The 13486-nt window shown below is 50.2% G+C and overlaps 1 protein-coding gene across 1 annotated transcript; it reads left to right on the forward strand.

Annotated features, from left to right (window-relative positions):
• The first annotated feature begins 8588 nt into the window (after positions 1-8588).
• Positions 8589-12799, forward strand: BAMBI (BMP and activin membrane bound inhibitor). Its single transcript, XM_015853324.3, has 3 exons — positions 8589-8816; positions 11316-11603; positions 11999-12799. The coding sequence occupies exons 1-3, from the start codon at positions 8741-8743 to the stop codon at positions 12412-12414; spliced, it is 780 nt and encodes a 259-aa protein (XP_015708810.2). The 5' UTR covers positions 8589-8740; the 3' UTR covers positions 12415-12799.
• Positions 12800-13486: the final 687 nt, after the last annotated feature.

Below are 13486 nucleotides of genomic sequence, written 5' to 3' on the forward strand. Positions count from 1 at the left end.
CATGACAAGTAGAACAAAGAGCAGGGGGCTTAGGCTGCACCAAGGAAGGCTTGGGTCGCTGTGTGCAATAAGATACAGTAAATAAGAAACTGGGAAGAGGGACCCTGGAAAGCTGTGGGGTGCCTGAAGTGGGTGAAATAAAAAGCAAGTGGGACGGGTATCTGTGCAGGAGGAGCTCATCCTGCTCCAGACAAGGAGCGTGGACTTGGTGACCTTTTAAACTCCTCCCTGGCCTTATTTCTCCATGATTTTTGTGGTAACAGCCATCGTTCTTATTTTTCCTTGTTCCTGTAGCGATAATGGATGTCAGGGTACTTTATCGCTGCCCTCAGCTCTTTCCTTGTAGTTTCCAAATGATTATAAATGAACTTCTAACATCTGTAGAATTTGGCTTAAATTTTGGAAGCTGAACAAATCTCACACGTTATTTCATGTACTGAAGCAGGAATCCGGTGTAGGGCAGGGCAGCACTTTGTGTAATTGGATGTTTTCTGAAGCTGGCTTGAGAAATACACTTCATTCCTTTCCTGTGCTTCAGGGGTCAAACAGGATGGTATTGGATGACACTTCCATAGGGATATGCCTAATATTTCCTAACACTTTTCTGTTAAGGGCACAGTACAAGAGAATACCAGGAGAAGAGCAAGTCTTGTGTACTGAGGCCTTCTGGACTCCTGCAGTTTCTGTGGGGTAACACTGCCCGCCATATCCTGCTTTATGATGAGGGAAAACGATCTGTTGAAGTTAAGTGTGAATTTTCTGGCCTGGATGCTTTCATGAGTGTTACTGCTGGGTGTGCAACTTCACTGTATCATTCCGGCTATAGGAACTGCATGGCTTCTACCAAGGACTTGCTCTGCTTCCCTCGTCTGCCGTGCTCAGGCCCAGTCTGTAGCTGTCACTGCTTGGTAATACGTAAGAACATTTTCTGTGGTAAATAGGAGCTTAGCTCCATTAAATTCCCCTGAAGAATCCCAGTCCTACTTGTGAAGGTTGGAAGAAATGAGCAGCTCATGAAGGAGTTATTGTGCTTTCTGAATCAGCTGTGGGGTTGCTCCTGGGAGCGCTGCAGTGAAGTTTAATATTGTGATAAGAGCCACGGGGGCTGGTGACAGAATTACATGTTTTACAATTTATAAAGAATCAATTGCCATTTATTTCCCTTGCTTCAGAGCTGGCACGCGCATCTCTATTCAGTATTGTCACCCACACCACAGCTGAGAAGGCACCGGTCTTTTAATCAAATATTGTGAGAACTGATCATTCTGGCTGTGTTTTATACTGCACTTTGGGGGATTTTATAAGCAGAAGGTATCTCCCGACACACAATCGTGCCAGTCCTTATTACATACTATGGTATTTTTAAGGAATCTGTTCTGAGAGAGTCTGAGGCAGCTGTGTAGCTTTAAGGATTAAGGTACGATCCTGGCACTGTTTCCATCTCCAGATTTTTGACGGTCCCTTCTTTCAACACAAATGAAGTAAATCTCTGACACAAACTCAGCATGGAGAACTGACTGCTCCAGATGTGCCAGCAGTGAGGGGAAAGGACCGGCTCTCTGAGTGGGCCACGTCATTTGTGCTTTCTTCATTATGTCATTGAAATCTGAAAGGAAAAATCACGGTCAGCCACGGTGAGATATTCCTCCTCTGGGTGCTCCTGCAGGATGGCCAGGAATGGGGCATGCCACAGGAAGGCTTGTTTCTCAGACACGGTGAAAGCTCGTCATGCTGGAAACAACAATCAATTTCTGGAGTGAGGTATCGAGTGTGGGGAATGAAGACAGGAGTGACATTGCCAGGAAGAATCAGAGGGTTCCTTTCTGCAGAGAGAGACCTGACAGCACTATCCCACACAGGGCTGCTGCCTCACATTGCAACCAACCTCTGCCCCTCAGTATTTGGGTGCACTAGGAAAACATTCTTCTCTGGAAGAGTGATAGATAATGCATTGAAACAGATTGCCCAAGGAAGCGGTGGAGACGCCGTCCCTGTAGGTGATCAGGAAATGTGTAGATGTGGCACTGAAGGATGCGGGTTAGTGGGCATGGTGGTGATGGGTTGATGGTTGGACATGATAACCTTAGAGCTCTTTTCCAGTCTTAATGATTCTATGAACTTGGCCCCTCTGCTCTCTGCCCCTAGGTCCCAGTTCCTCCCAGCACAGCTGCAGCCCCAGCCAGGTTCCCAAGAGCAGATTGTGGGGATGATTTCTCATGTCTGGATGCTTGGCAGTGCTGGTGTCTGTCAGTCAGCACATCCTCAGGCTTTGTCACCGCACCCCTTTTTCCTGGCAGCATGGCGCTGCGCTGCATTCCCTCAAAGCCAACATTTCCTTTGGATCCACTCATTGCTTTCTGCTCTGGTGGCTCATGCTTCCTCCCCTGGGCTGCTCAGACTCCTCTCCATTTTGTCCTGCTTTCACTCTGTTTAACCTTTTTCAGCACTTTTGACCATCTTCTCTTTGTTACCTTCTCATCTCCATTGTAAACACAGTATCCTGCCCTACGTCGTAGCGAATGCTCTGGGAATCCCATCACCATCTTTGTCATCATCCTTTGGACACTCTCTAATAGAGTTTTTTCCTTTCTTACTACTTTCTTACTGCTCTCTGTTATGATATGTATGGATTTCCCAACTGCCATTGACTGCCTTGTTTCTGGCTTTTGGCTCTGAAATATGTGGCTCAGAAAATAGAGATTAAGCAATAAATATTGACTAGCACTGAGGAACCTTGCTGGAGAGAGCCTTTATCTGGATCAAAAGCTTTTAGAGCTGCGGTTGTGGAGAGGCTGCTGACGTTTATCTGCAGGAGCAGAGAAGGCCTCGTGTAGCCAGAGTTTTCAACCTCTACTGCCATACCACCAACACCCACCTCTGACACTGCAGACCGACATAATAAAACAGGAGGCATTACTTTTGGATGTCTCCAAGCCATTCCTTTCTGCATGTGATGCCACTTGAGCTGTGTGTTCTGCCCAAGTCCCATCATGTTCAACTTCCAGGCTCTTGTTCCAACCCGTGACCCCACACCCAGCTCTCCTCTCCTGAGCTGAGCTGCATCAGGACAAAACTAATGGTTTCTCATGCTGGAGATCTGAAGAGAACTCCTAATATTTGCCATACCTTCTCACCAGACACCTGATAACTCAATCTGATAGGAGGTGCTCGGCTTTCGGGGTACGGTTTATGGATTCTGACACATAACACCTCGGCGGGGATGTTTCACAAGGTGATGGCTGAATGCTGGACGTTAACTCCAACTGGGGCAGGATCACCCGGCGTACCCCCGGTGCTGCAGAGCTCCGGCTGCTCGGGTAACCTGCGTGCCCTTCAGCCTCCGCACCGCCCCATCCCCGCCCTCTGCGGCTGCCGGGGCCGCTCTGCCAGCAGGGGGCAAGAGGCGCCCGCTGTCGGGCCGGGACTCGGAGCCGGGCTCCGCCGCTCGCCCCGGCTCGGCTGCAGCGCTGCCTGCGGTCGGTACTCGGGGCACGGCGTCACCCCCGGCAGAGTTAATCTACGGAGGGTTCAAAAAGCCCAACCCGCTGCCGGCAGTTTGCTGAGCATCCTCGTTTGGCTGGAGCTGAGAGTAACGCTGTGTATTGGGGGTCAGAGGGGAGAGTGTAGTTGTTTCTTCTTTAGAGCCCCTATCAAAAGCTGGCGTGAGTTCTGCTGTGATAAGCAGCAATCGTGCAGGTCAGGTGCAGTGTTAGAGATGTAGAAATACCAGCACAAGCGGAGGAAAGATGCAGTGTGACAGAAGCCACCCTACACTCCGTGGGCCAGAGACCATCCTACACCCTGCGTCCCAGCAGAATGCAGAGAGCGGCTGGAGGGGGCAGGAGCCGGGTTGGGTCAGCCCCTGGGGAGGGCTGCTGTGCCACAGCCTAACTGCCCATCCCTGGCTGAGTGATTCGGTGCTCAGCGTGCAGTTTTCAGTGCCCGGTGGGGATAAACACCGGGGATACCCAGACACAAAGTCTGATGGAAAGGAAGACGCCGTGACCCCAGGAGCAGCCCGATACAGAGTGATTTTCCCAAATGTAACAAGTCTGGTTGCAGCTCAGCTATCGATGCAGGAGAGACCCATGTCCCAGAGCACGTGTGCTGCAGTGGGCCGGGGCTGCAGCTGGGAGATGAGGCTGAGCAAAGGCGATGGCAAAGGGCAGGGCTGGTTGTGGGCTGCAGGCAGCGGCAGGGCCGGGCCCGGGCTGTCTCCTTCATGTGTGTCTCGGTTTGTATTGAATGATGTTAAGCAGAGCTGGAGCTGGCGCCTCGGCCTCATTACCTTCAATTACAATAATTGTTGCCTCTCTCCAGTGTTTTGCATTTCTCCCCAGGGGAATCTCTCTGCTGCTTCTTTTCCAGCCTCGCTCCAGCTTCCCTCTCTATCGATTGGATCGCTCTGGCCCTGGTCCTGGCAGCGATGCCTCCAGGAGGATAAATGCAAACTGTCCTATTGATTGGGAGGAGTATCTCGGCTGGGGGCAGGGAGGGATTACTTTTAAATGGGAGGGGGGTGGGGGGAGGAAGGCGAACCGATGAGCATCTCAGCAATGCTTTGCTTTCTGAGCCCCTTGAAAATGTCTCTTTCTGGGTCGGTTGGGTGATGTGGGCACGGATCCTTGAGGCTCACACCAGCCTCGCTCCCTGTTCGTTTGATGTGAACAGGTATTGCTGCCCATCTCCAAAAGGCAGCTCCCCTCCCGCAGTTTGCAGGTAACCCGGTTTCAATGGGGACGCGCTAATTGCTCTGAAAGTGAGCAGGCCTCCATCTGCCCCTTTGAACTGCCCCACTTATGGGGGATCGAGCTGCCTGGGAGTTTTCCACCTGCGGGAACCTGCTCGGCAGCCTGGCTGTCACCGGGAGGGCTGGGGAACGAGCCAAACTCCGGGCTCTGCTCAGCCTCAGCTCCTGACATGCTGCGTGGTTCGGTAAATCCACCACCGGCCCCAGAAGTGGGAAACCAAAGACACCGTATTGAGTCATATTACGTTCCCTGCCCCCTGGGCTTTATGCTCAGCATAGCTACTTGAACGCGAGTTTAAGCCTTAATTATTTTTTAAAGGCAATAATCATCGTAAGAAAAGGCAATTCAGTAGAATTAGCTTGTGTGTATCACGTCCCGAATGTTAGTAAAATAACTGGAATGGCCGGAGTTGAGTGGTTAATAAAAAATACTGTTCTGATTAATGCTGCTCCAAAAGTGATTAAACAGCCCCATTTCCAAATAAGAACTTCTCAGCCCAAGTGCAGCTGCAAGGTGCAAAACAGAATGGATACGACCTGTGAGCATCACTTGTCGCCAGTTTGAAAGGGCTGAAATGTAGCACTGATCTTCCCTTGCTGGTGTGCACATCAATACCCCAGTGTGCAAATGCTGAGCAACTCGAGCTCCCCCAGCACAGTGCTGCAGCATGTGGTGCCCTCGGTAAAGCTGAACAGTTGACTGCAGTTTTCCAAATTCCAGTTCTTTTATTTTTTTTAAGGGAAGAAGGAGCTGGTGGAAGTGTTCAAACAAGCAGATAATGTTATGTTAATGCCGCTTTTGTTTGACAGAGGCAGACTGAAAGGTTACATCCAAATATTTGGAGAAACAATGGCTGGTTGCCAGCGGGAAATCCATGATAATGTTCAAAGCTGTTCACTCACTGCAAAACGTTCTTCTAGGAGTGACTGCATAAACCTGGAGTACCTGCAGGCTGAGGTTTCCCCCCAGTTCTGCCAGTTGTGCAGGCAGGATGCTGTGGGGGCAGATCTGTGACAGGCGGCATCGGGGACGGGTTCTGATGCTGCTCCATGTGAAAAAGAGGCAACACATGAGAGGAGCAACACAGAGGGAGGTTGATTTGTTCTGGAGTTGGTTTCCCAGAGCCAGGGAGGAGTTTAACCCTCATTCAAAGAAATGCTCTCAGCAAGTGCTGCCAGCTCAGCCTCTGCCTTGCCTTGTCTTGATGTTTACCCCCTCGTTCCAGTCATCCTCTAGAGTCTGTGTTGGGTCTCTTCAGCATATGGGGCTTCCAGTGATGGTGGTGGATGTGGGATTTCACAGGGGGATTTCTACAGAAACCTGGCAGCTGTTGGCCTGTGAGATGAAGTTGAAGGACAAAACCAGCATTCGAATGGCCCGCAAAGCCTCTTTGGATGGATCTCTTCTTTTGATTGGGAAATTTATCTTCCTGGAAACAAGACTTTGTGTCTGCTTTGTTTTTGAGTGGATGCAGAAGGGAACGTGCTCCTGTGAGACACTTCCCAAGGCTGTGCCTTTCTCTGAGGTGCCAAAGGGCCGGTTCTGCAGCCAGGCCAGGCCCCCCGTGCTGGTCTCACAGCGCTTCACTGTGCCTGGTGGTCTGTGTGTAGGCCCTGCACCTGTGGGGCCACATGCTCCCTACAAAATGGAGCCTCAGCTCTGCCATCCCACAGCTGCTGGAGCCGTGGCCTCGGGCTCCCGATGCTCTCCTTGCTGCAGTTATTAACCCACATTCCTTCTGGTTGCAGAACGTGCTGGATGCGTCTCCTGTCCCTTTCTTGAAAGCCAGTCTGGCCCTGTTAAGCTCTCACCTCTGAAACAAAAGCAAATTAGAATTGCAAGAGCGGAATGATTTTGTTTGCATCGTGGCCTGATGATGGAGGACCCCAGGTGATTGTCACACTGCAGGTCAGACAGACCTTGGCAGCAATGCTTCACCCGGACATCCTCCAAGGGATGTAAGTTAGGGGGGTACAAGGCTGGGGAGCGATCCCTTCCCTATCCCCATGCCACCCCAGCTCTGCCTGCAGCACACACCATTTACCCATTTTTCACAGTAAATTGTAGCTCACAATTCTGACTTGACAGCTGTCAATGAAATTTGCCCCTGAAAACTGATTTCAAGCACATTGCCTCCTGGCCAGTCTGCCCGCGCTCCCCGGACAGGATGTTTATGACATTCAGGAGTCTCTCATGTTACTTAGTGCAGTAATGTGGCTCCACGAATAAAAGCCATTTCCAGTCTGTCGGTATCGCATGTAACAAATGGGATCTGCTAAATGCACTTGTCACCAGCGGGAGGGAGGGGAGAAACGATAACTGCAGACTCGCACACGTTGCTGTAATGATTATAAATGATAATGAATGATATTTTCGTATGTTTGCAAATGAGCGTCTGACGGCGGTGCCAGAGCAGGAGATACCGCTTGGCTGGTCCCGGCGTTTTGGTAATTTCTAAACAGAAACAAGAATTAGAAAATTACTTTGTGGTGCGCAGCGATGTATAACAGGAGCGCAAAGGCTGCGGTGCAACACACGTGTGTCTGTCTTATGCATATGCAAACGGCAAGACTGGCAGTAAAACCATTATAGTTTGTGATGGCATCAGCACTCATTAGCTGAGACCCAGCCTGTTCCTCCTTGCCAAAGTAAACCCGAGTTATCTCAACCTCAGTCTGCACGTTTCCTCCTTTCTCTTTCAGGGCAGGAATGCTGCTGTCACAGGGCGTCGCATCCTGGATAGAGCACGTCTTGGAAGACGTGTGGAGCGTTTCATATGAAGGCTGTAATTTGTGCTATTGATTTGATACCTACACGCTGCCTGATGGCTTTGACCATAAATGGGAAACAGTGGGTGTGCAGATACTGCAGAAATCAAGGCTTATTAAAAGTAACGAGATGAGAACAAAGAAAAGCAAATTAGCAAAGAGACGTTAACGATGCGGCGTGCTGTGTTTGGGACAGGGACATGAAGGAGCCTCAGCTCTGTATGAGGGGAGCCCTGAGCTGGTGGAGCCATCAGCTCCTGCTTCCCCTTCCAGTCGCTGCTTCTCCAAAGCCGATGTCAGGACAGAAGGCTGCGCTGGGGTGGAGCAAACATCTACTCCATCCTGCAGTCACAGGGGCCTCAAAGTCCCCTGAGCCACACAGAGCATCCCGGCCCATGGGAGCTGGGCAGGAGTACAGAGAGCAGTAATGTGTTCTTTATATAACCATGGAAAAAAGGCTGTAATGACACTCCTGGCACCACGGTGTTGCACGACTTTGGCATCCCACCCATGAGCACCAGCGCAGAGCAGCAGGAAGGGCAGCAGTCATTACCTGCTGCAGGCCCCATGGCATTGCCATCAGCATGGGCGTGCAACCCGCTTTCATTTCAGCTGCACCTTTCATCATGAAGAAAGGGTTTCGCGTCGTTGTTTATTCATTAAACACGTCTCCACCAAAACGCGAGCACAGATATTACATTTGGTTATGAAGCTCGGCGTGCGCTGTGCTCCATCCCATCTGGAATGGGAACGGTTGGTGCCCGCTCTCTTGTCTCCACCGGGCGTCGAGCTCCTCGGGGCGAGCTGCACTGCCCGGCACGGCTCGGCACAGCATGGCACGGCACGGCACTGCCCGGCCCGGCTCGGCTCTGAGCCGCACTGCCGCCACCCGGGGGCGCCTCGGGCGGACTCTCCGTCCGTGCTCGGTGTCGTTGGAGGCGGCCGTGCCCGCGGCTCTCCCCGCCCGCCTCCCGGCGGCGCCGCGTCTCGTCCAATGGTTCGGTGCGGTGGGCGTGCCGGCCCGGCCCGGCGCCGCCGGTATTTACGGAGCGGGAGGCGCCGCCGCCGTGTCAGCGAGCAGCGCCCGTCGGGCCGCGCAGTGTCCGCACAACCGCCCGCAGCCGGGGACGGGGTCGCACCGCAGCGGTGGCCGCTCGACGGCCGCGCCCGCGGGCGAGCGGCTCCTCGGTGCAGGCTGCGGCGGGCGGCTCGGCCGTGTAAATGGATCGCCATTCCAGCTACATCTTCATCTGGCTGCAACTGGAGCTGTGCGCCATGGCCGTCCTGCTCACCAGAGGTGAGGGCGGCGGAGCCACCGAGAGGCTGCGCGGAGCTCGGCGGGGCCGGGGAGCGGCTCCGCGCTGCCCCTCGGGGCGGGAGGGCGGCCGGACCTACGCGGGCATCGCCGGGAGCACGAAACGGGGCAGCGCGGGGGCGGCCGCCCGGAACCGGCCGCGCTCGGGGGGTTGGGGCAGGGTGAGCTGCCGAGCCGCGGCACTCGGTTATTTTGGAAGGCAGGCTGTAATTAAGGCTAAATAACAGCCCTGGCGCTGCGGAGGGAGCCTCCCGGCCCCATCAAAGCGGGCAGAGCGGGGAGGGACTGAGTGATCTGAAGTCGCAGATACTGAAACTATGTGGCTGATAATGATATAATTAGGGGATCACAGGCTGCTGGCTGCCGCCGACTTCAAACGCTCCGAGAGGAGCCCGCAGTCTCTCCTGTAGCCATCTTGACTAAAAGCAGACATTTTTCTTTAATAGCTACATACAGTAACAAGAAAGGAGGGAACAGAAGGGCATTGTTCGCCGTTTCAAAACACCGAATACCCTTTCTGGCCTTTCGCGTAGCACAGGAAGAAACTTTATGAATTGACAGAAATACAGTTTGAACGGAGTAATACAGAGTCCGTTCTGTTCGGCCAGAAACGTGGCTTTAATTAAAAAGCAGTTGCAATAACCCGATGATGGCCCGTCAGGTTTGTTTATAGGATCGTCTCGGGTCCATAAAGCGCAGAGTTGCTTCGGCCCGTCGGATCGCAGCGCTGCTGCTGGTGTTCCCGAATCGCTGCTTATTTTTAACTCCCACGCAGTGAGAAAATGACAAAAACTACTTCTTTCCCCCTCCCTCCCCACGCTCTGTGAGAAGCTTACATAAAATGCTTAGAAAACGATTGTTGCCAACCGCAAACACAAAGGGGCTGCTCCACAGCACGCTGGAAGGGAATGTATGTGAATTCAAGAGAAATTAGGTTACTTGTGCTGAGAGCCCAAGGGAATCGGCGCAGGCTGGAGACAGTGAGACACTCCATCATTTGGCTTCTATTAGGCAGAGTTATTGCAGAGCAGCGGGAACTGCAGGGCCTGGAGCCGGCGGTGGTGCTGTGGGGGAGCAGAGGTGGGCAGAGGGCTGCTAACCTGGGTGGGTGTTGTTCACATCCCTCAGAACAGCTTCTGGGTGTGCAAGAGGGAGTAAGAAAGCAATGCATGAAAGGGTGGCAGCAGGAAGCCTGTGAGTGGTTCTGGGAGGGCGAGCTGTGGAAGGAAGGTCTGACAGTTGAATTGGCTTTCTGGTGCTGCTCTGATGGCAAGTAGACCAGGTGCATTAGTAGCTCGACTCTTCTAAGGATGGCTTCAAAGATATGGCTAAACCCTGTGCTGGTTGAGCTTCAGCTTGCCTAGAAAGAGTGAGGTTTCCCTGCAGCAGGACATGTGTAACTCACAGCGCTGTGTTTTGGAGAGCACAACGTGAAGAGTTTATAGGAAGGGAACGTTTTTATCGCTTCCTTCAGAAGTTTTTGAGGCTTCCTGAGAGATTTTTTTCATAGAGTTGGTAGAGGGTTTCCAGCCTGAGTGTTTCCCTTCTGACCGCGTGTTGGATTCCATGCAGAATTTGGGGGAGCACTTAGAAGCCTCCTATCTTCACACCATCCAATAACTTCACATTCGGGTTGGAAGGCTGTGATTGCTTTGCCATCATTCACCATAAGCTGCACTGTGTCTGCTTTGTGATACTGACGGACAAAAAGAAGCCTTTTTGCATGAACACTTACTTGAAAAAGAATTTCTCTTTCTGTAGAAATTCCAAATAGTTGCCCAGTTTCACACAATAAAAAACTTCCTGACCGGGAGATTTGAGATGGTAATGGTTGTAGCTAATAGCTTTATAAGGTGTGAGTTAAACCTTTTAAATTCTGGCACAGTACTGAGAGGTAATAAACAATTCAACAGTTCCGTGGGGTTTTTTGTTGTTACACAGATATTTAATGTAGAGCTTTTTGTGTGTTCACTTTATAAAAGTAGAATGCTACTCCTGTAGCAATGATTTCATATAACATAGATGTGACTTTCTGTAGGGCTGTATGTGCATTGCTTGTAGAACTGGGTTTTCGTTTGAAACACAGTGTAATGCAACTGCTGATGAGGAGTGGAAGTAGCTATAAAATGGTCCTGTTAGTTTTTTACCTGGGAAAAAGTGCCACTTTGACCTTCCTGCCCCCCCTCCCCGTCCCTGTTTTAGTGAAGTGTTCTTGCTTTAATTCAAAGGGCCACAGTACTACTAATTAAAACAAGTGCCTCGAGGTATTTGCTGGGATTAAAGTTACAAGGAGACAGGCAGCGCAGAGCCATGGAAGGGAAACAACCCCCTGCTCTCCTGGATTTACAGTCTAGGGGAGTACCCTGAAAGTGCTACCAAGCTTAACTCGCTATGTACGGCTTACAGCCAATAAGAGTACCTAGCAAAGGGCTTCTAAGGGACCACGTTCTTAACTGTATCTTGCACCACTTTATTTTCTAGGTGAAATCAGATGCTACTGTGATGCCGCACACTGTGTTGCGACTGGCTACATGTGCAAATCTGAGCTTAGCGCCTGCTTCTCCAGACTGCTTGATCCTCAGAATACACATTCCCCACTTACTCATGGCTGCTTGGACTCTATTGCAAGCACAGCTGATATCTGCCAAACTAAACAGGCACAAAACCACTCTGGCACCACCGTGTCCACGTTGGAGTGCTGTCATGAAGATATGTGCAATTACAGAGGACTACATGATGTTTTGTCTCCTTCCAAGGGTGAGACTTCAGGTAGGGCGAGGAAGCTTCTGTGAAACTGCTCTTGTAGCCTTCGGGCTGGTGACGGTCAGATCTTGAAGGTCTGCAGTTGGTTTTGTTATTAATGTAAATAGAGACAGCAGAGGGAGAAGCGGGTGGCTGGGTGCAGGGGAGCATCTCAGCTGAGTAGCTTTTATGTCTGTGTTAGTGTTAGAGGTCTGTCTTGCTTATCTGTGGCATTCCTCCTTAAATCAGCTGTCAGGGTAAGAAATTCCGTGTCATAAACACCCTTGGCAACTGCTCTCTCAGTGCAGCACAATACGTAGCTGTGACTCCTTAAACTTGTCAGTGCGGACTTCCAGGGGGTTGTTGATATACAGGCTGATTGTTGATGCTGTAATAAACCTCGCATCTTTCTCCCTCTGCAGGACAAGGGAGCAGATATCAACATGACAGCAAGAATCTTATCACCAAGGTACAGGAACTGACCTCTTCGAAAGAATTATGGTTCAGGGCAGCTGTAATAGCTGTTCCTATAGCTGGTGGGCTAATTTTGGTGCTCCTTATCATGCTGGCCTTGCGGATGCTCAGGAGTGAAAATAAGAGACTGCAAGATCAACGGCAGCAAATGCTCTCCCGTTTGCACTATAGTTTTCATGGACATCATTCGAAGAAAGGACAGGTGGCAAAATTGGACTTGGAATGCATGGTGCCTGTAACTGGTCACGAGAACTGCTGCATGACCTGTGACAAAATGAGACATTTGGACCTCAGCAATGATAAGATCCTATCGCTGGTCCACTGGGGAATGTACAGTGGACACGGGAAGCTGGAATTTGTATGACCAATTATTTTTTAATCTGAGCTAAACTTACTCTCTGGACTCTTGAAGGCCTTTGGGTTCTGCTGGACAGGAGCACTTTATCTTAAAAAGACAAACTCTCATAAATCATCTTTGAGAAACAAAGGACCTCTGCAAACAGAATCTTGGATATTTCTTCTGAAGGATTCCAAAAGTTGTCTTATTTGCACAGAGTAAAATACACTCAAATGTATTGTTTGCTTTAAAGTTATGAAAGCAAAAATTAGAAGTTGTAAACACTGTCACCAGGGTTATCTGAACTGTAGGGAGCTGAGAACTGAGCTATTATAATAAACTGTATGCAAGCTCCTATGTTTCCTGACTTATTGTAAAGATTTTTTAAAATATATATATATTTTGTCTGAAACTTGTTTGTGACTTTTTGTTTTAGAAAGCAATTTTTTTTTTTGTGGGGGCAGGAGGGGGGATATAAATCAGGGTGGTAAATGTAATGCTGTGCAGAATAGTTACTGCAGACATAGCCTGTTTTCTTCCTTGCCGTGGGGAACTGGGTAGTTAGTCCTGAATGAGTGACAACTTCACTGGTACTTCAGGGACAGTGAACTTGTGTCCTCCATTATTGGCTACGATAGTTTCTTTTTCCTTGTGACTGTGTGATCTTTTGTAACTAATGTGATAACTTTTTCATCCTCTCTGCTGGCAAAGCTTGCTGAAAAGTTTCCTCTGATTCTTATAGTTCAGATTCTTATAGTTCATTTTCCTTACTAGTCTCACAATACTTGCTTTCTCTAACTTTTTTCTTTTGTATGGCACTCTTTTTGTTTGTACCTTCTACTTGCAGATGGGAGGGAGTGGGAAGGAACCCAGATAAACCTCATGACCTTCTCTGCTGTGCGAGTTTGTGTGTGTGTCTGTACTATATATTTTTCCTGCTAATAACCCCTCTGAGCACTATGGAACACAACATCTGCTCTGCTCTTTTATAGTTTGAGTATCACATGCTGCTACTTCTGTGTGGGACTCATTAACTGGAGAATCAACAATGAGCTCACTTTAATCTCTGTCTCTTCATGCTACTCTTGCATAGGTTGCT

Source organism: Coturnix japonica, chromosome 2 (genome assembly GCF_054131305.1).
Source record: "Coturnix japonica strain WE chromosome 2, WE-NBRP24, whole genome shotgun sequence".
Classification (NCBI taxonomy): domain Eukaryota; kingdom Metazoa; phylum Chordata; class Aves; order Galliformes; family Phasianidae; genus Coturnix; species Coturnix japonica.

Bases quoted from the DNA above. Each gene is read 5' to 3' on its own strand.
- BAMBI (XM_015853324.3), top strand. From the start codon at position 8,741: ATGGATCGCCATTCCAGCTACATCTTCATCTGGCTGCAACTGGAGCTG. The intron at 8,817-11,315 runs GTGAGGGCGGCG...TTTATTTTCTAG, and splicing joins GGCCGTCCTGCTCACCAGAG to GTGAAATCAGATGCTACTGT. The intron at 11,604-11,998 runs GTAGGGCGAGGA...CTCCCTCTGCAG, and splicing joins TTCCAAGGGTGAGACTTCAG to GACAAGGGAGCAGATATCAA.